This window comes from Eretmochelys imbricata, chromosome 2 (assembly GCF_965152235.1).
Source record: "Eretmochelys imbricata isolate rEreImb1 chromosome 2, rEreImb1.hap1, whole genome shotgun sequence".
Taxonomy (NCBI): domain Eukaryota; kingdom Metazoa; phylum Chordata; order Testudines; family Cheloniidae; genus Eretmochelys; species Eretmochelys imbricata.
This window is the reverse complement of record NC_135573.1, coordinates 96,608,090-96,635,558: the sequence shown is the minus strand read 5'-3', so window position 1 is coordinate 96,635,558 and position 27,469 is coordinate 96,608,090. Positions and strand designations below refer to the sequence as shown.

Here is a 27,469-nt window from a genome sequence, read left to right as displayed (position 1 = left end):
GCTGGACGTTTTCCAATTTTTCCACATCCGTCTTGTAGTGTGGGGCCCAAAACTGGACACAGTACTCCAGATGAGGCCTCACCAATGTTGAATAGAGGGGAACGATCACTTCCCTCGATCTGCTGGAAATGCCCCTACTTATACATCCCAAAATGCCATTGGCCTTCTTGGCAACAAAGGCACACTGTTGACTCATATCCAGCTTCTCGTCCACTGTAACCCCAGGTCCTTTTCTGCAGAACTGCTGCCGAGCCATTCAGTCCCTAGTCTGTAGCGGTGCATGGGGTTCTTCCGTCCTAAGTGCAGGACTCTGCACTTGTCCTTGTTGAACCTCATCAGATTTCTTTTGGCCCAATCCTCTAATTTGTCTAGGTCCCTCTGTATCCTATCCCTACCCTCCAGCTTATTCTATCTCTCCTCTCAGTTTAGTGTCATCTGCTAACTTCAAACAATTCCACAGAAGAGCAGATAAAGGGACTACACATGTGTAATCATGTGCAGTATTTGGGCCCAAATTTGTAAGAGTTCAGTCAGGTCCCTACTCTTCAGTCAGCATGTTAGAATGCCGCTTTCTCAATTACACTGTAACAGGGAGAAAACAATTGTATTGCTTTAATACATTCTTAGTTGAAGGGATTTCACTGTGTTAGTTTATATTCTGCCCTTTGATGTACTGAAACTCTATTAACAGCTTTATTACTGCACAGTTCCAATTATATTTTGTAATTTGCTTTTTGGTACACAGAATGCCTGTTTTGAACAATGACATTATTCAGATAGTTGTATATTTAAAAGGGGGCTGATAATTACTGCAAATTTTATGGTTTGGTGTGCAGAACACTCAGTATATTAAATTATTCTGCAAATGATTACTCATTTAAATGAGGTTCACTTTAATCAGTTATCACTTCCAGGGCAGCTATCTCCTGACTAATATATATTTTCATCTTCCCATAACCTCCAAATAAACTCAGCAAAGATGGTTTCTCATCTCACAGATTAACCACAGCATTTTCAAAACACAGGACTAAAGTGGGGGGGGGGGGAGAAGCAGCTGACATTTTCAAGAGTGCTTAAGACCCATTTTCAATAACGACTTACGTCCAGATTTTTAAAAGCATTAAGGCATTGCAGTGTTCAGCATTGCAACACCTAAGTGTCCAAAAATAAATTAGGCACTTAAGGGCAGATTTTTAAAAGGTCTTTAGGTGCCAAATCTCCACTGTAAACAAGATTCTGGTGCCTAAATACATTTGGGAATCTGCCTTTTAAACTCCTAAATCAGTTAGGGGTTGCAGCATTTAGTACGGCAATACCTAGTACCTTTAAAAACCTGGGCCAGAGTCACTACTGAAAAGAGTCAAATCCTAGTGAGGAAAAATAAAAGGGTGCAAACTCTGGAAAGTCAACTGTAAAAGTGTAAGACAGTACAAGAAAGAATTTGAACAAAAAATAGCTAAGGACACAAAAACTAACAGCAAAAGTACATCAGAAGCAGGAACCCTACCAAACAGTCAGTGGAGCCATGGGCAAGGGAGGTGCTAAAGGAGCACTCAAGGAAAACAATGTTGTTGCAGAGAAGCTAAATGAATTCTTTGTGTTAGTCTTTACTATAGAGGATATGGGGGAGATCCCCACACCCGAGTCACTTTTTTTTAGGTGACAAATCTGAAGAGCTGTCCTAGATTGAAGTATTAATAGAGGACAATTTGGAACAAATTGATAAATTAAACAGTAATAAGTCACCAGGACCAGATGGTTTTCACCCAAGAGTTCTGAACTTCGGAACTCAAATATGAAGTTGCAGAACTACTAACCATGGTATGTAACCTATCACTTAAATCAGTCCCCTTCCAGAGGACTGAAGGGTAGTTAATGAAATGGCAATTTTTAAAAGAGACTCCAAAGGTGACCCTAGCAACTAGAGGCTGGTAAGCCTAACTTCAGTATCAGGGAAATTGATAGAAACTATAGTAAAGATCAGAATGATCAGACACATTATGGACATGGTACATTGGGGAAGAGTCGACATGGTGTTTGTAAAGAGAAATCATGCCTCACCAATCTACTGGAATTCTTTGAAGGAGTCAACAAGCATGTGGAGAAGATTGATCCAGTTGATATAGTGTACTTGCACTTTCAGAAAGCTTTTGAAACTCATTGTTTGATGTTTGCTTAAGAGCTTTCTCACCAAAGGCTCTTAAGCAAACAAGGAGTCATAGGATAAGAGGGAAGGTCTTCTCATGGATCAGTAACTGCAGCTAGGGAAAAGGGTCAGAATAAATGGTCATTTTTCACAATGGAAAGAGGTAAATAGTGGGGTACCCCAAGGATCTGTACAGCGAGCTGTGCTCTTCCATATAGTCATACATGAGCTGGAAAAAAGGTTGAACAGAGAAGCGGCAAAATTTGGAGATGATACAAAATTATTCAACGTGATTAAGTCGAAAGCTGATTTCAAAGAGTTATGAAGTGATCACACAAAACTAAGTGACAAAATGGCAGATGAAATTCAACGTTGATAAATGCAAAGTAATTCACATTGGAAAACAATTTCAACTACACATACAAAATGATAGAGTCTAAATTAGCTGTTACCACTCAAGAAAGATATCTTGGACTCATTGTGGATAGTTCTCTGAAAACATCCACTCAATGTGCAGCGACAGTCAAAAAAACGAACAATGTTAGGAACTATTAGGAAAGGGACAGATGATAAAACAGAAAATACCATAATGCCACAATGTAAACACATTGTACTGAATACTGTGTGTAGTTCTGGTTGCCCCATCTCAAAAAAGATACATTAGGATTAGAATAGGTGCAGAGGAGATCAACAAAAATGAATAGCTTCCATTAGAGGAGAGGTTCAAAGACTGGGACTGTTCAGCTTGGAAAAGAGACGATTGAGGGAGGATAGGATAGAGGTCTATACAATCATGAATGATATGCAGAAAGTGAATAGGGAAATGTTCTTTACCCCTTCACATAAACACAAGAACTAGGGGTCACCCAATGAAATTAATTGACAGCAAAATTAAAGCAAACTTAACCAAGTACTTCTTCACATAATGCAGTCAACTTGTGGTTCTCGTTGCCAAAGGATATTGTGAGGGCAAAAAGTATAACTGAGTTCAAAAAAGAATTAGATAAGTTCAGGGAAGATAGATTCATCAATGGCTGTTAGACAAGGTGGTCAGGAACACAATCCCATGCTCTGGGAGCCCATAAACCTGCAACTGTCAGAAGCTGGAACTGGATGAGAGGGGATGGATCACTCAAAATTGCCCTGTTCTGTTAATTCCCTCTGAAGCATCTGGCACTAGCCACTGTCAGAAGACAGGATACTGGGATAGATGGACCACTGATCTGATCCAGTATGGCCATTCTTATATTCTTAGGCACTTTTGAAAACTTTACTCAAGAACTGAAGTTTCCACAATCTTAGGAAACCTAAGAGGGACATTTTGAAAACCATAGATGCATCTGAGTAAGTCTGTCAGCCTAAGAATGAAAAAGTTTATAAAAGTAAACATCATATTAATGGCTCTTTAGAGACATTTGTTTAGGAATTTCCAAAAACAATCAAACATGTTTTCAAAAATATTATTTAGACAATTATCTTTCTGTATTTCTGATGCTATTGTTTATGGTGGATCAGCATTACTGTACAAAATCGGTCTTTTGATAGTGTCCAAAATAATTATTTTGGAGATGAAACTTTATGAAGTTTGGTCCAGATTTTCAAAACTGACTAGTGATTAGAAATTGAGACAACTTAAAGGGACTTAATTTTTAGGGGGAAGCTATTTAGTTCTCTTTGAGAATTTGCATTGACAGGTAAAGTAAAAAATGAACTTGACCAGATGGTATAATAAAAGTTCATATATCAACATTTGGGCTAACAGAATGGCAACTGTAAGAAAACCGAACAAGTTAAGAATTTGATAGATCCAGAGGTTTTAAGATAAGAAACCATGAGCATTATGCATTAAAACAGTTGAGGAACACATGTCTAGACTTCAAAATGAAAGAGAATTTTCAGGCTTGATATGAGCCAATGTTTTTAGGCAAGACTAACTCAACATAGCAAATGCAAAACCCAGAATTTCCAATCCTTCTTTTGGTGGATATATGTTTAAACAACTTCCCTTTGAAATTGCAGTCAACCATTGCTATTAATATTAATAATAACCAATGTTAATAATAATAATGTCACACACTTTTGAGGTTCTAAATGAGGCAGACGTAACTGCTGATTGGGATAAAACATAAGCAACAACATAATAAAATATTGAAATATTCTACAATATGCTAGTCAGAAGAAACTTGACTTGAATATGAATACATTCCAGATTGGATGAATGAGATCAGTTATTTGGAAAGTATGTTTAGGAAAGATAGTTAAGTCCCAGGCAGACTGCGAAGAGCTCTCAAAACTAGGTGACTGGACAACAAAATGGCAGATGAAATTCAATGTTGATAAATGCAAGGTAATGCACATTGGAAAACATAATCCCAGCTATACATATAAAATGATGGGGTCTAAATTAGCTGTTGACACTCAAGAAAGAGATCTTGGAGTCATTATGGATAGTTCTCTGAAAACATCCACTCAATGTACAGTGGCAGTCAAAACAGCGAACAGAATGTTGGGCCTCATTAAGAACTGGATAGATAATAAGACAGAAAATATCATATTGACTCTATATAAATCCATGATACACCCACATCTTGAATACTGTGTGCAGATGTGGTCGCCCCATCTCAAAAAAGATATACTGGAATTGGAAAAGATTCAGGAAAGGGCAACAAAAATGATTAGGGGTATGGAACAGCTTCTATATGAGGAGTGATTAATTAGACTGGGACTTTTCAGCTTGGAAAAGAAAAAACTATGGTGGGATATGATTGAGGTCTATAAAATCATGACTGGTATGGAGAAAGTAAATAAGGAAGTGTTATTTACTCCTTCTCATAACACAAGAACTAGGGGTCACCAAATTAAATTAATAGGCAGCAGGTTTAAAACAAACAAAGGAAGTATTTCTTCACACAACGCACAGTCAACCTGTGGAACTCTTTCCAGAAGATGTTGTTAAGGCCAAGACTATAACAGGGTTAAAAAAAACAACTAGATAAATTCATGGAGGATAGGTCCATTAATGGCTATTAGCAAGGATGGGCAGGGATGGTGTCCCTAGCCTCTGTTTCCCAGAAGCTGGGAATGAGCGACGGGGAATGGATCACTCGATCATTACCTGTTCTGTTCATTCCCTCTGGGGCACTTGACATTGGCCACTGTCAGAACACAGGATACTGGGCTGAATGGACCTTTGGTCTGACCCAGTATGGCCATTCTTATGTTCTAAAAAGGACAGTGGACATAGGATAGGTAATTGTGCAAATAGAAAGTGCCTAAATATGGAGGCCTAAAATTCACATCTTATAACAAACAAAAATCACTCAATTTTCACAAATAAATGTTCAAATTATGTCATCTGAGGACAGTACAGATTGTCAAGGGATGATTGCAAGAAAAATGCCTTAGGGAATTTAAATTTGTCAGGGAACCACTTGTTCTGAAATACTTTGATATTAACGAAGAGCCTAAAATCAGTGCAAGATCACCTGGACTGGGGACTGTTGTTCTCCAAGACAACTGTCCAGTGGTGAATAGTTCCTAAGCACTGATTTAAACGCAACAGAAGTATGCTCAGATTAAAAAAGAAATGCTGACAATGTTGTGCATTGTTGGGAGCTGTTTTATAAGTATGTTAATAGGAAGAAATCAGCTGAGGGAAGACATGCCATAAACCACTAGAATCCATATTAAAGAAACCACTGTTCTAAGTACCACCTAAAATTCAGAAAGTGATCAAGAAATTGCAAAAGCTTCCTTAACTGTGAAACATAGGCTTGGTAAGGAGCTCTTTATGCCAGTATTCTTTAAAGAACAACTATAAATAGGGACAGCAAGGAACTGTGGGAAAAAGACACTGAAATAAATATAATTCATGTGCTGTTTTGAAAAAGTTTGATAAGACTAGCTGAAAAAAATACAAAATGACCTGATTTTACAAGAGATTGAGAGATTAACCCTAGACAGATGACAGACAGGAAAAACAACCATCACCATCAGTTATCAAGCACAAAAGCATATTGGTACTAGAGATGAAATTTCTACACAGAGGACATCGTGTCATAATACAATACAGCATGAGTTAAGAAATGCTAAGCATAATCAACAATGCACCTGTGGGTTCTGAAAAATATAAGAACAGAGTCCGAAATGTCTCATTTTGGACAGTTGTGAATGCTGCCATCAAAGATATGGTATCCATGGGTGAAATATGCACTCAGTAAAGGAATCAGAATGCAAAATAATCTCTGAAATGTCATGATATTCGTAATTGCCTTCAGTCTGCAGTTGGTGCAGATCTATTTGAATTAAATGGGAAAGATTACCACTGAATAGCAGACCACTTCTATTTTTTCTTGAAACTGAATAGTTGCACAACATATTGCATTTCATAATTTGTTCCCGCTGGGTTTCTAGATGAGTTAATAACAAATACTGACATTAAATTTGCGAGATTCGCTTTATCCTTTATATATATATATATATATATACACATCAGTTCAATCACATCACCTCAAGCCCTTACTAGACAATCAAAATGAATTAGCAGAAGTTTGTCCAAATAGCAAAAATTTTAAAAGGATCCATATTTAGCATTGTTAGAATGCTACAGTGCAACTGACCATATTTTATTAAAATCTCAAGTGTAGAGACAAAGAAAAAAACCCTTATGGTTAACATCTTATTTCTTGAGCCAAAGACAATTAATCTTGTACTAGCTACAAAAGAATTATGTGTCAAGAAACTAGAACTGAAGAAATACCAAAACAAGAACACAGCACCTAGCAAATGGGATCCTGGTCTAATAAGGACTTCTGAACACTACGGTAATACAAATAATAAATAAGAATACTAACTAAACAATTATCACAACTGCAGAGAGAACGATAAACTCCAACACAAAATGACTGGTAATCTGTAAAAATAATATCTATACCAGTCACACCAAGCTCACACATCAAAATCATTCCGCAGGGTCAGTCTGACACAATGAACAGAAGATGTCTAAACAAATCTAACAAAGAAAGAAACCAAGTTCCCCCCATTGACTACTTGCCATTAAGCTCTTCTTAATAAGCTACTCATGCCTCATGGAAGCTTTCTGAAATGTTGTTGTGGATGAGAAGTAAATTCTCTAACTCTTGTTTGCTTGTGGTGTGTACTGATTTAATGACAATTTTTACAAAGTGGGGATGTCACCCTGGTGACATGATTAAATTTGTACTTAGATAATTATATTCCACATATATTCCACGCATAATAAAATTCCACCACTCATGGAAATAGGACAAGGTATTACTCTTCACATCCTGTCCTACAGGACTATACTATTTTGATGCCCTATTAAATAATTGTTTCTTCTATAAAATATACAGCTGACAAATCAGCTTGAAAAGTGCTTTGGTGCCTTCTGGATGAAAGGTACTTCTAAATATTAGTCATTTTAATCTATTTTTTTTAAATCCTGTCCTGCTTTTTTCATCAATAAAGACATTTTCAAGTAAAAGAGATATTTGCTTCCGAAGAGTTTGTCTACTCCTACTCCTTATTTCCCTATCTGGAGATGTAATTTTATTGTGACATCACAGCTGTTTTCTATGCAAGTCATTCTTGATGTCAGTTGTGAGCCATCTGTGGATATTTGATGGAAATAAATGGAATATAAAGTACATAAAGGGATATAGAGGAATCATGTTAATGCAGTAAAATGAACAATAGTGGACATAATTGCCTCTGATTAATGATAAAGCAGTGTAGTCATTTTTAGATATCAAAAACTACAACGTTACTTAAAGACGATTTAAATAGACAATAATAGCAGCCCAGAAAGAAGGGGAAGGTGTTTGCCCTACATCTCCAATTCAAACTGTCCCACTTGCATTTTAAAGAGGAGGAGGACTATTTTTGCTTGGTGGGGACTTGGTACATCTAAGAATGAGAATACTAGATCAGTGACTTGCACTGGGCAATGTGAAAATTCCTTACAGAGCTCTGATCCTAACCCACAACATCATAGTTATATGAGTACTGGTCCTCTCATTAACAGCGACTTCCACTAATGCCAAATATTTGTGTGTTGGGTGGGGAAAAGGGGATGGTGAACAAATATCCACCAGGAAATAGTAGGTGACCCACCTGATCTGTTTCCCTTGTGACAGGTGCCAAAAGGTGGACCCAGTTCATCAGAACTGAAATGTGAATTTGTCCTCCTGTGATGGAAAGCACAAGACTGGGATCTCAGAAGATCTGGATTTTTACTCCTGAGTCCTTCACAGTCTCACTGTGCAATCTTGGGTAAGTTACCTCTGTGCTTCAGTTTGACCCTGAGCTAATGAGGTAATGTCTAACTGTGAGGTAATGTCTAATTTATAGAGCTGTTGTGAGGTTAAATCCAAATGTTTATCCTGCCTTTTGAGATCCCTGGACAGAAGATGGTTATAGAAATGAAACGTATTATGTCATTTTATTATTACATCGCTGCTGCACCACTTGGCGAGTTAAGAATCTGGAGCAAAAGGAATGGAAAGCCCATTCTCAAATATCTTGGGTTCCACCACAGAACTGATTGTGACAAATAGAAAGCAATAAGGAACTCATTCAATCAAGACTGCCAATTTAGTAATAATGCTGATTTTTTTCTCTCTCAAAAAAAAATCCCCACTGTGCTGTTTTCTATGAAAAATTATGATTTCTATGAAAATTATGTTTAATATTCCAGCAGTATTGATCTCACTAGAACTTACAACCAGTACATTTAGCATCTTCTGAAATTGGTTTGATGTTTAATTTATAATTGTTGAATATTTGACATAAACACCCTTGTACAAAATTTTAGTAAATTCAGTCTCATATTTTCAAGGCAAACATTAATGTAGAGATCAGATACTTATATCAAAGAGAATAAACTTCTTTTGCTTATCTGGACAGAAACAAAGTCCTGATTCTTCAACACTGACATCAATAGGAATTTTACCATTAACTTCAGTGATCTCAGGATCACACCCTTCAGCTTGGTCATGCTATCTTTATCCAGAGTTTACATATCAGAAGCACCTTATGCCCAAGCAGATGTACACTTGTGGGAGGGCATGACCTACCTTATGAAAATTTCTGAAATATGCCGCTTTTTCATCTGGAAATTTTTCTAGCCTTCTGGGTCCTTTACTAGAAGCCTTCTTGAAAACCAACCAGCATCGCCTGAAAATCTGCAAGCAAAATGAAGGAACTCTATTATTCTCGCTTTCTTATGTAAGCTCATTAACATTAGAGTCCTAAATTATATGATTCAGCTGATCCATGGGAAGAAATTCTCATAAAACAGCCCTCAGTTTAAAGATATTAAGAGTACCCTTACAGGGTCAGACAACTGGTCCATCTAGCCCAGTATCCTGTTTTCTGACACTGGCCAGTGCCAGATGTTTCAGAGGAAATGAACAGAACAGGGCAATTTTGAGTGATCCATCCTCTCTTGTCCAGTCCAAGCTTCTGACAGTGGAAAGTTTATGGATACCCAAAGCATAGGATTGCATCCCTGACCATCTTGGCTAACAGGCATTGATGGACCTATTCTCCATGAACTTATCTAATTATTTTTTTAACCCAGTTATACTTTTGGCCTTCACAACATCCAATGGCAACGAGTACCACAGGTTGACTGTGTGTTCTGTGAAGAAGTGCTTCCTTTTGTTTGCTTTAATTTGCTGCCAATTAATTTCATTCGGTCACCCCATGTTCTCGTGTTTATGTGAATGTGTAAATAACACTTCCCTATTATCTTTCTCCACCCCATTCATGATTTTATAGACCTCTATCATATTCCCCCTAGTCACCTCTTCCTTAAGATGAACAGTCCCAGTCTTTTCAATCTTTCCTCTTATGGAAGCTGTTCTATTTTTTTTTTTGCCTTTCTCTATACCTTTTCAATTCTAATTTATCTTTTTGAAATGAGGTGACCAGAACTCCACACAGTATTCAAAGTGTGGGCAAACCACAGATTTCTATTGTGGCACTATGATATTTTCTGTTCTATTACCTGTCCCTTCATAGGCCCCTGCTCCACCCCGAGTCCCTGCCCTCACTCTGCCCCTTCCCCCAAGGCCCCACCCCTCACTCCGCCTCTTCCAGCCCCCTCTCCACCCCTTCTCTGAGGCCCCTGCCTGCCCGCCCACCGCTTGTTGCTCTCCGCTCCCCCCCAAGCTACCAAACAGCTTGAGTAATATTCTGTCATCTGCAAATTTTTGTCATCTCACCGTTCACTCCCTTTTCCAAATCATTTATGAATATGTTGAATAGCACAGGTCCCTGTACAGATTCTGGGGGTACCCCACTACCTCTTTGCATTGTGAAAAATGACTGATTATTCTGACCTTTTCCCCTCTCTCCAGTTATTGATCCAGGAGAGGACCTTCCCTCTTATCCCATGACTACTTACTTTGATTAAGAGCCTATGGCTTTCTGAAGGTACAATAGGCTTTCTGAAAGTACAATACACTATATCAACTGGATCACCCTTTTCCACATTCTTGTTGACTCCAACAAAGAAGTCCAATATGGAGTCATGATTTCCTTTTACAAAAACCACTTTGACTCTTCCTCAACATACCATGTTCATCTATGTGTCTGATCATTCTGATCTTTACTATAGTTTCTACCATTTTGCCTGGTACTGAAGTTAGACTTACAGGCCTGTAATTGCTAGGATTACCTTTGGAGCCTTTTATAAAAATTGGTGTTGCATTCGCTAACCTCCAGTCATCTGTAACAGAGACTGATTTAAGCAGTAGGTTACAAACCACAGTTAGCAGTTCTGCGATTTCATATTTGAGTTCCTTCAGAACTCTGGGTGAATACTGTTCAGTCCTGGTGACTTACTGCTATTTAATTTATCAATCTGTTCCAAACTGTCCTCTATTAATATTTAAATCTGGGACAGTTATTCAGATTTGTCACCTAAAAAGAGTGGCTCAGCTGTGGGACTCTCTCCAATACCCTCTGGAATGAAGACTGATGCAAAGAATTCATTCAGCTTCCCCTGCAATGACCTTGTTTTCCTTGAATGCTCCTTTAGCACCCCAATTGTCCAGCGGCCCAACTGACTGTTTGGCAGGGTTACTGCTTCTGATGTACTTAAAAAAATGTTAGAATTTGAACAACAAGTAGATAAGGACACAGAAACTTTCTTAGCCTGTGTTGCTATCCTGTTACACTTAACTTGCCAGAGTTTATGCTCCTTTCCATTTTTCTCACCAAGATTTGGGACTTCCAAATTTTAAAAAATGCCTTTTTGCTACTAACAGCCTTTGTACTCTGCTGCTTAGCCACAGTGGTATGTTTTTGGTACTTGGTTTCATTTTTTTTGTTTTTTATTTGGGGTATATATTTAGTTTGAACATCTAGTATAGTGTTTACAAATAGTCTCCATGCAGTTTTCAGGCATTTCACTTTTGGACTGTTCCTTTTCTGTTTAACTAGCTTCCTCATTTGTGTGTAGCTCCCCTTTTTGAAGTAAAATGCTATTGCAGTGGGTTTCTTTGGTATTCCCCCATACGATGATGCTAAATTTAATTACATTATGGTTGTTATTACTGAGTGGTTCATCTACATTCACATCTTGGACCAGATCCTGCCTTTCACTTAGGACTAAATCCAGAATTGCCTGTCCCCTGGTGGGTTCCAGGACCAGCTGCTCCAAGAAACAGTCATTTAATGTATCTGGAAATTTTCTCTCTGCATTCCTTCATGAGGTGACACATACCCAGTCAGCATGAGTATAGCTGAAATTGCAAATTATTGTTGAGCTTTCTGCCTGAGCACTTTACAATCACCACTGCCATCCCGGTCAGGTGTTTGGAAGTATATTTCTACTGCTATCCTCTTATTGTTCAAACATGGACTTTGGTCATTTTGAACCCATTTTTTAAAATACACATCTTGGTTTACTGAACACCTCAACAAGAACACCAGACACAAACCTCCGTCTACCTCCTTTTTTTCGTTATAGCTGTAGTGCTGCTGGGGATCCTGACAAATCCTCCCAGTGCTGTAGGTGGACGAGATATTGAAAGCGTGACTGAATGACATATTACTGAAAATAAAATGGGGTGCAGAAATGTCTCATCCATGGAGTCCTATAGGCACTTATCCCTGGCGTGACTAGAAGATCCTGTTAGGGTCCAAGCATTGTAGTCAATGAGAGTGGAAGATGCTCATTACCTCTCAAGAGAGCCTTGGTATATAGCAGGATTGGACCCTTCCTGTATCCTCATTTACAAGTATAAACGAGAGAGTTCTATTTTGCTAAACACGTACACATATCCATTCAAATACAGCATAGGGACAGGAGCCACTGCTGTGGGGTGAGTGTGGGTCAGGCTTGCTGTCCAAACTCCCTCAACGCTCCAGGGCCTCCCCTCCCACATAAACCAGGACTAGGGCTGTGGTGCTAGGGAGGAGGGTGCTGCTGTGGGTGATCAACACCTCCTCAGCAGTTTAGTGTACCCATCGAATCAAGGAGGTCACTTCCATCTCTGTTTTAAATAGATCTAAAGTGAAATCCTGGCTCCATTGAACTCAAGAGCAAAATTGCCATTAACTTCACCAGAACCAAAATTTATCCCCCAGTATTTAAAAGTTTATATAAACATCCTTGATACCTATGGGTAAAAAGAACGATGTAGGTGATAAGTATTAGTAAAAAACTTTGTTACAGTATTTTGGTATTTCTGTTTCCAGACAAAACGTAGAATAGTAATGCAACTTCTGAACTTCAAAAAACCTTTAGACTGGATTATGAATGAAACTCCAAATCAGTTATTTTTTCTATTCTAGTTAAGAGAGAAACACATTATGCAAAAATAAAAAAGTAATATTGACATGGACTTGTCATTTAATTATTTTGATAGCATTCCAAAACATTTCCATTGTTATTATGATTACTTATTTCTATTATCAACCTAGATCAGGACCTCAAGGTGCTGGACACTGAGCATGCACGTAGTAAAAGGCAGTCCTTGCCCCAAAGAGCTGACAGTTTTCAGGCATATCTCCACTTGGACAATCAGGAAAATTGATCCAAATTAACTAAAGGTGTGAATTTAAAGTGGATTAGTTAAACCCCTGTGGCCTTCGTTTAGTTAATTCACTACGATCCTTTGATGTATAAGCAGGGGAATATCAAGTAGGAGTAGGGAGGTTATATTAACTCTGAATTTGGCACTGGTGCAACTGCCAGCGGGTGGATCTAATGGTAAATTGCCCTGAACGTAGACACTATCAGGAGTGTGTTGAGTTTGCTGTATAAGCAATTGTAGAAGCTATTCATAATGATCTCAGTGTAGGAATCAGGTTTAAATTAATATACTGTAGTAAAACCATGGCAATGAGATGGAATCAATATCTCAAATGAATGCTAGGTATGCAATAAATCAAATGTTCTCTTTAAAATACTCTAATTACATTACAGTGTCACTTTGTGTTTATTTAAGAGAACATTAAGGGAAAAGATAAAATTATTGGCTCTTCAAGAATTGGTCTGCAAGTCTGTTTCTTATCACAAGACAAGAGAGGTTGCTGGTTCTTCTGTTCAGGTTTGGAAAGTGACAACTGTGCTTCTGAAAATGGGAATGCTATCTAACCTGTGAGGAAAGCAACGTACCATCATATCCCTTAGTGTAATGTCATTTCTTCATGTATCCTCTTCATTAGACAGTACTTTCTGAACTGATGTGTCAGCAGTGGAACTGCTATTTCACTGAAACTGCAACATCACCTCCACAAGTTCAATCTCCTGGTAATAATGTTACAAGATGGCAAATCTCCATGTATGCAAGTTAAAGTGAATACACAGAGATATAGAGTATTTTTCCCCTTCACACCACTAACTGCAACAGTGCTATGCTCTCTGATGCTTTTTTGCTCTGTTTGCTCACCAGATGACTGCCTGATTTCCAGTGGTTTACATTTCTGGTTTAGCAAGAACTTGCGTGTTATATCTTGCTCCTTTGGTAATGAGAATCTCATCAGTGCTGCCTTGCAGGGATGCGAGTCTTCTCAGGTTCTGCCTATATGCTTTTTCAATCCATCCCACCTCTTTCGAGGTCAGTCTTTCCTCCGAAGATTCTTTACACCCTGTAATGGTGAAATGCACAATTGTCTCCTCCACTTTAGGCTTGGGGTGAAACTTCCCATTTTGATGATCTATCCTTAAAGATTAATGGGATCAGTGTTCTGACAGATGGGTCTGAAGGAGAATACTGTTCAACCTACAGAATACCACACCATATGTTCTATATTTTCAATGCAGTGGACTTTAAACATACTCTTAATCAGCATTGTCCTTCATGGATACTTTACAGGTGACCTCAAACTGAGACAGATGAAACAAAAAAGATGTCAGCAAGAGCAGTAGCAGTAGACTGTGCGGCCTTGTGCTGACTCTGACAAAATATTTTTTCCTGTCTTATGTCACGGTTATGTGGGATAGGATCCAAAGCATCAGCTAGATCCTGCACAGCAGAAGTGTTCCAGATGGTTAATTTGGCTGGTCTCCAACTAAATGAGTCAAATTTTCCCTCACTGTGAGGAATTTGCATTACTATGTAGATAAAAATCACCGGAAGCTAGTTCAAGCTGTCTGCCACTGTGGGGAAAAAGCAGAGTTTCACAGTAATAACTATTACATCTTCTTTGCTTGAATTTCAGACCCCGTCACTTGCTTAGTTTTTGTAGATGCTGCAGAAGGTTTGCGCTACAACTTGTGAGCTATATTGGTGAAGTTCAGCAAAAAGGCTTTGGGCTCCCATTGATGAAGACTGCCAGTACTTCCATTCCAAAGGTCTCAGTGCCAACTACCCTTAAGAGAGACAAGGTGGATGAGAGAATATCTTGTATTGGACCGATTTCTGTTCATGAAAGAGACAAGCTTTCGAGCTCCAAGGAGGTCTTCTTGAAGTCTGGGAAAGGTACTCAGTGTCAAAGCTAAATACAAGGTGGAACAGATTGTTTAGCACATGTAGCTAATCCATACTGTAAGAGAGCATTCAAGGTGAAGTGACCAGTTAACATTTCTGCAGTGAGGACAAAAAAGGTTGGTCCGAGGGTTAGAGGTTGTTGTAATAAGCCATAAATCCAGTGTCTTTATTGACACCATGATTTTTAGGGTTCATTAACTTATGAATTTAAGCTCCCAGCCTCATCTTTTGAAAATGTTGTGCAGGTTTCCTTTGAGGATGAGGACTGAGAAGTTAGATATGAAGTGATCATTTTGTGAAAAGTGTTCACCCCATGGGTAATACAGTGTTTTTGTCTTATTATTTTTCTATGTGAGTTCATCTGAGAGCATAGGGATTGTCTGGTTTCACCCAAAACATGGCAAACAATTATCTTTAAGGAAACCCTCATTAGGCCTCTGCATGAGGTTAGGCCTCGGGATGCTTTAAATACATTCACGGGAGCAGACTTCAGAAGCCAGAGTAAGTGATGCTTCATACAGAAGGATTCTCCTGTAACTGTAGTAAATCCGCCTCCCAGTAATTCAGTAGCTAGATGGATGGAAGGATTCTTCCATCGACCTAGCACTGTCTACATGGGACTTAGGTCGGCTTAACATCATCTCTCAGGGGTGTGGATTTTCACATCTCTATGCAACATAGCTGGGTCAATCTAATTTTCTAGTGTGGACCAGCCCTTATGCTCCTTTGGCTTCCTATTTGTTCATGGGTAGTTTAAGGTGCTGATTTTGACCTACAAAGTTCTAAATGGTTTGGAACCTGGATACTGGAGTAATCACCTCAATTTGTGTGATACCTTCACATCTGTGATCAGTGGAAACTAGTAGTCCGCATATTTAAAAGAGAAATGGCTGGTGGAAGGATATTTCACATGAGGGTCCTTGACCGTAGAAATGATTCCACCTTGATCTGTCATTGCCTGAACATATTAACCATCAGGAATATTTGTTGACATTTACCTTTGCTCTTTTGCAACTGTTTAGAAAGGGGAAGAGAGATTTGAAGAATGCAAATGCTGGATGAGGATGCTCAATGCATAGGTTATTTTTATGAAAGGAGCAGGCATGATGGAGCATGTCTTTATATTTTGAAGTTTTATACTTTCTGGGCCAGGTTCTAAGAAAATACATTCAGAGCTGGAGTAAATGGGTGCAATTCCATTTTCTTCAGTAGAGTTTCCTCTATTTGCACCAGAAGAGTTTGGCCCGAAAATTTGTAAAAGCATTAGACATATGGTTAAATAAACATGAATAAATATTACTGGCTAGGAATCAAAGCTTTTGAAATTCTGTGGGAGTTCACAACTAATTTTGGTAGCAATTGTGAAAGATTTCAGTGTCAGACATTTAATAGTAGGAGAAATATTATAACTGCCTGTAGTTTTGCCTATATAATATTTAGTGTTCCCTGTAAGAATTTATGTCTCTGCTTTTAGCATATGTCCTCAGTGTGTTGGCTTGTGTGGATCCCGTTCTTAAGTGTTTAACTCTCTCCATGTATTGTATAGGGAGCTTGGGCAACTAACTCTAGGCTTAGGATTCCACTTAGTGACAGAGTGCCTAAACATTCAGCACTGATGTTTGAAGTCCCTTTTTTGGATCTAGCCCCCAGTGCACAGGGAAAATGCCTTAAGTATTTATATTGTAGGTAAACGAAGACAAACTCAAAACACTGCACTAAAATGCTCTATGTCTAACTGCATATTATAGTTTTTCCCTATGGAAATTCCAGAGGGGTTAGCAGGGTGACACAAAATGCTTTTTAAGCAAGCACATGACACTCTCTTCCTCCTCCTATTCAGTATCATAATTACAAGGGCCATCATAAGTTGTCCAATGCAAATCTGAAACAATTGGCACTGAACCAGGGAAATATTCATGGTTCTTTCTATGGGACAGCAGTGTATTTTTTTTAAATAGTGCCCTTTTCTTCTCAAATTCATTTGATTTTCATTCAGACAGTCAAATCTGATCAGACTATCCCTGAGTCAGGTTCCCTCATCACTTTATGCTGTGCAGCTATACAAAGCACACTTGTGCTAAACAAAGAATTATTTCTGCAACCCTCATTAATACTGTGTAGTACTTCTCTGGATGAGTAAAGTACTACTCAGTATGTGTAAGAGTGGCAGAATCAGGTGTCAAGAACTTCTATTAGTGAAGAGGGACACAGAATAGTTCATCTAATAGCAAAGGAAATTGATTGTTCCAATTATTTAAGTAACTTTATTCCCCAACACAATTTTTAAAAAACTTTGCAGAAAGAAGCACCACTCCATAGTACTCCTCTCAACTGTCTTTCTGACCATCTACAATTGTTCTTTAAAAGTTCTTTACATAATAAGAAAGAGACATTAAGCACCATTAATTGAGCAGAGAAAAGATTGGGAACTGCTCTATTGCCTCCCCTGTTCTATACAGCAACTTCACAGCTTGTTTTACTGATTTCTTGATTATTACTTTATGTTCATTGAAGGTTGTTGACTTAAATAATACATGCAAGTGTTTGTTTGGCCAGTGACCGAACCACTTTCATTCATGTTGATGTAAGCTCTGTGGTTTCATCAATACCAAGGTTATACATAAAGTCAAATACGGAGATGTTAGGGGAAAACAACAGCACAACTTTAGCCCCTATTAAAATCCATATACTAGATACATTTTCTGGAAGGTACAAGATGCAAAAATATTTTGTCTGCTAAAAATAATACATGATGATAGCAAGCTATAGATGAGAACAATGTGGATTTTGCAGCGACATACTCCCTTTTCACTTTTTTTTGAAGTTCTTAAGTGCTTCTGCACTCATTTACAAGGCTACTGAGCCAGAAATAACTTGGGGCCTAGGCAACAATCAGAATGAATGTCAGTTCATATCCTCAGCGATAACTAATAATGAAACTCTGAAAGTGTTTTAAACAGCCAACACATTTTTACAGGCATCCATTCATTGACATAAGTCCCTGAGCAAGTATCTACTATGTAAGAAAGAATACTCCTACAAAATAACCTCACTTTATTTCAAGGATATGATTGAGAAGTTTTTCAACTCTCTGCTTTGCTAGTAAGTTTACACATTGAGAATTCTTTTTGACAACACTTAAAAGAATCTCTCTGATAGATATCATCTGATCTTTTTATGGCTATGTCTACACTACAGCTTATATTGGCAGAATTTATGTCGCTAAAGGGTGTGAATACCACCCACCCCCGAGCGACATAAGTTACACAAACATAAGCGCTGGTGTGGACAGCACTATGTTGGCAGGAGAACTTCTTCCGCTGACATAACTTCTGCCACTCGCGGAGGTGGTTTTATTAAGCCAACTAGAGAGCTCTCTCCCATCAGCATAGAGCAGCGGTCCCCAATCTTTCTGTGGGAATAGCATATTGCTATTCCCAGAAGACTGTGGCGGGCGCCGGACACCCCGCCACCGAAATGCGGTTGCCGGAGAAGCGGCAGCAGCAAGAAGTGTCCCCGTCGAAATGCTTCCGAGTAACGGCAATGCTTCTTGGGGCATTTCGGTAGGCGGTTCTCCGGCGGGCACATATAAAGGCCCCGGCGGGCACCATGGCACCCACGGGCACTGTGTTGGGGACCACTGGCATATAGTATCTTCACCAGATGCACTCCAGCAGCACAGCTGCATCAGTACAGCTGCACCACTGCAGTGCTGTACATGTAGACATGTCCTAAATCTAGCTGATTGCCACTCTCACCAGTCTTAGGAAACTTGGAGAACCTCTGATTGACTGTCACCAGCAGCCATCTCTCCAGAGAAGTAGTGACTCAAGCTCCTATCTTCTTAAGAAACTGTAGCTGAGCAGAAACAGCCACTGAAGCATCACTTATGGACATTTTTGCTAAGTGAACCCATTGACTGTATCCCAGTAATGAATCAATATAACAATATTCTGACTTACATTTAATCATTTATTGAAAAGGTTAATTACTTTTCCATCCCTCAGGTTCAGTGGGGCACAACTTTGTTCAGATATTAAAATGATTATTCAAGACCTACCAAGGTTCCATTAAAAGCACTAACGGTGAAGAAGTTCACAATTTAGGTCAGTAATGGTTGGGAGCCTACACTTTTTTAAAAAAAGGTGGACTACGAGGTGACATATAACCTGAAGGTAAACTAAAAACAGAATCCTGACTCAAATTAAACTCAGGTTTTATCATGCTGGCATCATCACCACTTTCATCTGCATCATGTTAAAATACATTAAGGCAAAAATAAAGAGAGGAGATGAAAGACAGGCTGAGATAGCCTTTCCTTTGCCTAAAGTATTATTTTGTCAGGTCCTCAGCTGAAGTAATCAGTGCTGCTCTACTGACTTCACTAGAACCACGCTGATTTACTCCAGCTGAGGATCTAACACTTGTTTTAAAAAGTTTTATTTAAGGGGAGTTAAAAGCAGCTCTTAACCACAAAAATTCTAAGGATAACAAATAAATGAATCACTCATGCCTCAGGGCATGGGCAGTGGATATAAGAGGCCAGGGGAGGCTAAGTCTCCACAAACAGGATGCGGCACACCTCCCTTTGGAGGCCTGACAGCCCGCCGCGTTTGGAGCACTGCCCACTAAAAGGGCATCTGAGCCATGACCCCACCTGCACTCCACCCTGAGGCCCTGTCCCCACTCTGCCTGGCCCTACTCTGCCTCTTCTCATCCCTGCTCCGCCTTTTCCTCTGAGGCCCGCACTTGCTCTGCCTCTTCCCGTCCCCGCTCCACCTCTTCCCGTCCCCGCTCCACCTCTTCCCCTGAGACCCCCTACCTGACGCTTTAGCCTCTCCATCCCTTCCTCCAAGAGGGAGCAGGGCCTTGGAGGGGAGGAGGCCAAGTGGGGGTGGGCCTTAGGGCAGGGACGGGGCCACAGTCCAGGCACAGGTGCCCCCCTACTTCTAGGGAGCTTCCAGCGCTTGCCCCCAGCTTCCCCAAATGCAGGAGTCATGCACAGTCCATGCCTCAGGAGAAAAGCAAATCACCAAGTCCCTGAGCCATGTAATTCCCACTCAAGTCAATGGGAGTCTTTCCCTCAAGTTCACTGAAGCCAGGAAGAGGAGTCAGGCAATTTCTCCCATCCTTTCTTGATAGTGAGACAACAATAATACTGAATATAAAGAATAAAACAATCCACAGCTGTCATAAATATAAAGGGAAGGGTAAACCCCTTTGAAATCCCTCCTGGCCAGAGGAAAAACTCCTCTCACCTGTAAAGGGTTAAGAAGCTAAAGGTAACCTCGCTGGCACCTGACCAAAATGACCAATGAGGAGACAAGATACTTTCAAAAGCTGGGAGGAGGGAGAGAAACAAAGGGTCTGTGTGTCTGTCTATATGTTTTTTCTGCCGGGGATAGACCAGGAATGGAGTCTTAGAACTTTTAGTAAGTAATCTAGCTAGGTATGTGTTAGATTATGATTTCTTTAAATGGCTGAGAAAAGAATTGTGCTGAATAGAATAACTATTTCTGTCTGTGTATCTTTTTTGTAACTTAAGGTTTTGCCTAGAGGGGTTCTCTATGTTTTGAATCTAATTACCCTGTAAGGTATCTACCATCCTGATTTTACAAAGGTGATTTCTATTTACTTCTATTTCTATTAAAAGTCTTCTTGTATGAAAACTGAATGCTTTTTCATTGTTCTCAGATCCAAGAGTTTGGGTCTGTAGTCACCTGTAGGCAAATTGGTGAGGCTTTTTACCAAACCTTGTCCAGAAAGTGGGGTGCAAGGTTTTGGGAAGTATTTTGGGGGGAAAGACGTGTCCAAACAGCTCTTCCCCAGTAACCAGTATTTGTTTGGTGGTGGTAGCGGCCAATCCAAGGAAAAAGGTGGAATATTTTGTACCTTGGGGAAGTTTTGACCTAAGCTGGTAAAGAGAAGCTTAGGAGGTTTTTCATGCAGGTCCCCACATCTGTACCCTAGAGTTCAGAGTGGGGGAGGAACCTTGACAACAGCGTTCCCAGGGCATCTTGTCTACTGTGTATCTGTTAGAAAATAAGCTCTCTGGAGCAGGGAATGGTTTCTATCTTGCACAGCAAGATTGGCTCTCTTTGTTAAGAACAATCATAATACTTCATAACTAGTACTAGATCATTACACAATTGACTAGATGCACTGTGGGTTCTTTTCTTTTTCTACACAGCTTGAAATTGTGCATAGATCACCGCCAGAAGCAGAATACTGGACCTACTATGGCAAGTTTGAGGTGAGAATTTCCAGAAAGACACTACTTATAAAAGCAAACTTGCTTGTGGAGAAGAAATTGTAATGATTTCTAGATAGAAGAGAAATGACAGAAAATTCCCTCCTACTTTTCTTCCATGGAAAACAACACAGCTTTACTCCAAACATCTAGAAAGGATGTCCTTTCAGGGCTGAAAAGACAATGTGGGTAATCAGACTGAAGTTGTACTAATGACCATGAGAACTGAATAATGGGAAATGCTGCATATGTTGTTAGGTTACAAAGCTTGAGGTTTAGTTAATTTTTTTTTCCCATTTGGAAGTTGTCAAGGTTGGCTCTCTCTCCTTGCATCTGAGCCCAAAGAAACAATATTATGTTTATATAACGTTCTGTTTTATCTCCCACTTGCATTCTTAAGGAATGTAAAGTTGTACTTACATTGCTAAACCTAGAAACTGCTGAATAAGATTCATGCTTGCCAGGAATGAATTAAAACGTTATACTCTAAAAAAAAAAAGAAGCAGCACACATTAAAAAAAGCAAGAACAAATCTCTCGCTAACATTTAAAAGCGCAAGCTTTTTTTCAGATTTTCCTTTTGAAGCCCGGTATTTCTATCAGAGCAATCAGATTAAACCGGCTATTTGTACTCCTAAAAGAAAAGAAAAAAAGATGCATTTTCTACTTGCTGTAAGTTCTGTGTCACTCCTCTAAGTTATTTATTAATAATTACACACTATAGTTAATTATGCAGTAATGAGTTGTGCAGCACTACACTTTTTGCATATGTTGACTAATTAGCCTATTTCCTTTTTACACAACTTTTTTACTGCACAATTCTTAGACTTTTAAAAATTAATATTGCTATTAAATGTGTGTCGGATCATCTGTATAGCATATGCCTTTCTGTAGTGACCATCACTAAGCACTGTGGATCTATACATGGAGCAGAAAAGGAGCTGTGCTAGTTGCCTCTGCTGAAGACTTTCAGCAGAACAAGGGATCTATGAGTAGAGATGGAGGTCGGGGGAGGAATAGCAGTGGACATCATCTGAAGAATCTAGGGTCTCCATTGAAGCCCTCACCAAACTGTGAAATAATTCTTTAAGAGAGGGAGGAATTCTTGAGGAATTTCTAGCAGCTGGGTGGGGAAAAAAAACCCACCTGGGGGACACAATTTGCCCCATATTATCAGTGGTAGATTAGTTATATGAAATGACTTAATTAAGATGGCAACCTATCCTTTTGATACCTCACATGTTTAGATTTAGTGTCACCTTCAAGATCTTTAGCAAAGAGCCAGTTTTAGGTTTTGAGGGGGTTTATTATTTATTTTATTTTTTTTAAAAAGTTGCTGTCCAAATCCATTGATAAACTCAGAGCTGCCTGGCCAGTGGTTTTGCCATGTTTTATGGTAACTTAAAAAAATATGCATCTTGTATGCATTTACTTAAAGAAACCAGTGTTCACAGAAAAGTTACTGTACAATATGATTAACACATCAAAATTGATATTCCATTTCTTTCCCTAAAATCTGTTATAGTGGCTTTAAAAGAATTATCTAAAAATAAGTATATCCTAAACTTAAAATTGAATACAGATGATCAAAATTGGCCTAATGGGCAATTTTTTTAAATATAAAAATGAATAAAACTTCTACATCAAAAACACTCAAATAGTTAGAAAACTCATCTCAGTCCCTATTAAGTATTCTTCCCCGTGAACACAGACATTCTTCTGTGCTAGCAATAAGGCATATACCTAGTGATCCATATGAAATACCATCTCTGAGAGTGACAGTCTTATTTCTATACATATTCACTTTGCCTTTTCAGGTAAATTCAAGAAAATGTCATCCTTTACATAGTGTGTCTTCCCCCTCACTCCCACCCTTTTTAATTTTTTTTTCTTTTTTAGGCCCAGGAACATGTATTATTGCATTGAAAGAAAAGCAAAAAATCAAAGTATATGAGGTCTTCTGCTTGAACTGCCTATTGGGAAGATTATTCTTCTCTGTCTTAACTCTTGGTTTTATTTCTTGAATCTCATTTCTACAGTTACAATGTAAGAACATAAGAACTGCCATACTTGGTCAGACCAATGATCCACCTAGCCCAGTACCCCATCTTCTGACAGTGGCCGGAACCAGATGCTTCAGAGAGAGTCAACAGAACAGGACAATTTATCAAGTGATCCATCCATCCAGTCCCAGCTTCTAGCCATCAGAGGTTTAGAGATCCCAAGAGCATGAGGCTGCATCCCTGATCATCCTGGCTAATAACCAGGATGGATCTATCCTCCACAAACGTATCTAATTCTTTTTTTGACAGCAGTTATACCTTTGGCCTTCACAACAACCTCTGGCAATGAGTTCCATAGGTTCACTCTATGTTGCGTGAAGAAGTAATTCCTTTTGTTCATTTTACACCTTCTACCTATTAATTTCACTGGGTGACCCCTGTACTTTTTGTAAAGCAAAAAAGTACAATTTCTGTAAAGAGTGTTTTATTAGCAGTCATGCATCCAACCTAATGGAGTAAGAATGAGGTAACAAGGATGGGAATACAGCTGTACCTGGTGATGATAATTTAGTATACAAGCCCCATTCCATTAGGGAAGCTGCAGTTTCATGTGCCACTAGGCAATTTCTTGCCAAACAGACTACTAGAACTGCATCAGAATACAATCCAAAGGAGGGAGAGAATAAGTGGTTTAGAGACTGTAATGTGAGAGTGCACCCAAGAACATTCCAGAAGATATGCCTGTTTCTCAGCTAACAGCTTAGTATAATAGCAGAAAGGTTAACGGCCCAATTCTTTCCTGCCTTGCACTTTGTGCAGTTCTTTACACCTACACGGAGTGGGTGTTAAACACTACTAAATCATTATTCTAGCATTTTGTACAGGTGTGAGTGACTGTACATAATGCAGTGTGACAGGGTCGGGCCAGATGGCTATAGGAGAGTAATTTTTTTTTTTTTGAAGCAAAAGATGTTTGTATTTGCATAACACACTTACAAAGTAAAAACAGCAGCATATGCAATGTGTAACACAGCAACCAATCACAACTGTTTTCTCATTAACTTCAGGGGAGGGAAGTGTTCAAGCTTGCCTGGGCCCAGAGCGGGGGGCTTCCTCGACTCTCGTGGTCTTCCACCCTTCCGAGTTACCTGGTGGCCCAGAGCAAGGGGGCTTCATCGACTCCCGTGGTCTTCCACCCCTTCGAGTTACCTGGCGCCACACCCGAGCATCACCAACAATTCCCTCCTCTGAAAGCACCCAACAAGAGGGGCAGGCTGTGGCGTGGATAATCCAGGGAGGGGCACGTGCACCCATGTGTGAAAGGACCCCTCTAAAGTGGTGGTGTCCGCAGCAGCAATGGCTAGGGCTAGGGTCCCTTACTCTCTCCCCCAATCAAAGGGTCAGACAAAGGGACCCGGATGGGGACACCGAGCAGAGAACCCCGGACAGCACCCACCGCTCCTCAAAAGCATCAAGGGAGTCGGTGGACGCCGCCCAGAGGAACTCCGCCCGGATATGTGAACGGACCGAGGATTGGAAAATGGCCCCACAGTCACAGGAAACTCCATCGGCCAACCTCCTCTCTCTGGTTTTATAGATGGCCATTTTAGCCAGGGCCAGGAGGAGGTTAACTAAGAGATCCCGCGACTTTGTGAGGCCACGGATGGGGAGTGCATAAATAAAAAGGTGAGGGGAGAAATGCAACCAAAAACATAATAGGAGATTTGTGAGAAGCTGGAACAGGGGCTGCAGCCCGGCGCACTCCAAATATATGTGCGCCAGGGTTTCCCTCACACCACAAAAGGGACAAGTATCTGGGATGGGGGTGAACCGTGCCAAGTACGTGCCCGTGTTCACAGCTCCATGAAGGAGCTGCCAACTGATGTCCCCAACGGGCCTCGGAACAAAGGTGGAATATAGGCTGGTCCACCGGGGCTGCTCACGCTCCAAAGGTGACAGAAGGTCTCGCCACTTTGTGTCGGGGTGGGACACTAGGGTGAGGGCGTGAAGGGTGAGGAGCACGAGCGTGTATAGATGTTTCCTTGGTGCGGTTTGGAAGCGTACCGGCTGCAGTTCATGCAGCCGGCTCAGAGTGAAGGGGTGAGGGGCTCAATTGGGTCTGCAGGGCAGGGGTCCAATTAAAAGGTCCGGTGGGCCTGGGGTAGAGGGTGGGTGGGGTGTGCCCTCGAGCAGGACCCAGTTGAGGTAAGCTCAAGCAGCAGGCAGCAAAGCGGCCTTCGCCTCCTGAAGTACGCGCTGGGGGGTGCGAGGTCTGGAGAGCCCCATGCGCCGGGCGAGCATCAGGGGATCCAGCCAGTCTCCTCGGTCGTAGTCCAGGAGGTCTCTGACTCTTGTGACTTCTGCCAGGATCAAACTCTGGCGCACTGAGCGGGACTCCGCCACCTGCACATGGAGCTGGGGTTTGTGCAGCAGGGGCTCCGAGAGGAGATCATAGAATCATAGAAGGTTAGGGTTGGACGGAACCTCAGGAGGTCATCTAGTCCAACCCCCTGCTTGAAGCAAGACCAATCCCCAATTTTTGCCCCAGATCCCTAAATGGCCCCCTCAAGGATTGAACTCACAACCCTGGGTTTAGCAGGCCAATGCTCAAACCACTGAGCTATCCCTCCCCCCAGATCTACCCCCTCGGTGGCCGCCACAGACCTGGTCATTAAAAACAGTTTCCAAGTCCGGAGGAGGTCCTGGTAGAAGACAGGCAGCCCCGAGAGGTCTTGTGGAAGACCTCCTGAACGGAGATAAAAGAGCTGCCACTCATATCGGAGCCCTCGGATGCAGCGCAGGATGGCGTGCGCCAGTGTCCTCCACGCTGAACTGCCTGCACCATAGAGGAGCCTCTGTAGGGCCTGGAGGCGGAAGACACTGACCTGAGTGTGTAAACACTTCAGGCCCTGTCCTCCTTCCTTCAGGGGTAGATGAAGAACCCCTATAGGGGCCCAGTGCATTCCCGACCAAAAGAACCCCAGAATCAATGTCTGGAGGTTGGTCAGGAAACCCGGGGCTGGGATCAGGGTGTTGAGCCGGTACCAGAGCGTGGACAGGACTAGTTGATTAAGCACCAGCGCTCTCCCTCGGAGGGAGAGACATCGGAGTAGTCCCGTCCATTTCTGGAGCTGCTCTATCACCCCGCCCTCTAAATTTTCCCAGTTTTCCGGCAGAGAGGGATGCGTGGCAGAAAGGTAAACGCCGAGGTACAGCAGCGGACCTGCGCTCCACCAGATGGTCTGAAGCGCAGGTGGGAGGGAACTCGCCTGCCACCAGTCTCCTACCTCCAAGCCAGAGCTCTTGACCAAGTTGACCCGGGCGGAGGAGGCTGCCGAATAGATGGCCTGGCAAGCCTCCACCGGCGCCAAGTCGCCAGGGTCCTGGATCACGAGGTGCACGTCATCAGCGTACGCCGACAGGACCAGCTGCAGCTCTGACTCCCGCAGCACCAACCCTGTCAACCTCCTGCGGAGGAGACAGAGGAAGGGCTCGATCGCCAGAGCATATAGCTGACCCGAGAGGGGGCACCCCTGCCGTACTCCTCGCCCGAAGCTGACCGGTTCGGTCAGGGTCCATCTGAGCTTAACCAGACACTCTGCGGAAGTGTACAGCACCCGGAGAAAACCCACCAACTGGGGTCCAAAGCCAAACGCCTGCAGAGTGCTCAGGAGGTACCCATGGTCCACCCTATTGAACGCCTTCTCCTGATCTAGGGATAGGAGGGCAAATGACAGACCATCTCTACGCCCGAGTTCCAAAAGGTCCCGAGCCATATATAGGTTATCAAAGATACTGCAATTCCAGGATGGTGTAGGTCTCGTCTGGGTGGATCACGTCTGCCAGCACAGACCCTAGCTGCAGCGAGATTGCTTTTGCTACGATTTTGTAGTCCGTACTGAGAAGCGAGATGGGACGTCAATTTTGTAAATCGCGAAGGTCCCCCTTCTTCGGCAATAAGGTGAACACAGCTCACCTGCATGAAAGAGGGAGGACCCCGCTCTGCAGAGACTCGGCCCAGACGGTGACTAGGTCTGGGCTGAGGACGTCCCAAAACACGCGGTAGAATTCCATGGTCAGCCCGTCCATGCCTGGAGACTTATTAG

At 41.1% G+C, this 27,469-nt stretch overlaps 1 protein-coding gene across 2 annotated transcripts in view; it reads right to left on the bottom strand.

Moving 5' to 3' along the window:
* DOK6 (docking protein 6) overlaps positions 1–27,469 on the bottom strand; it is a 429,579-nt gene that overhangs the window by 229,006 nt on the left and 173,104 nt on the right. For both annotated transcript variants that reach the window (XM_077809077.1, XM_077809078.1), the window contains exon 2: positions 9,241–9,348. In XM_077809077.1, the coding sequence (XP_077665203.1) occupies positions 9,241–9,348 (108 nt within the window). The remainder of the gene's footprint in view (positions 1–9,240; positions 9,349–27,469) is intronic.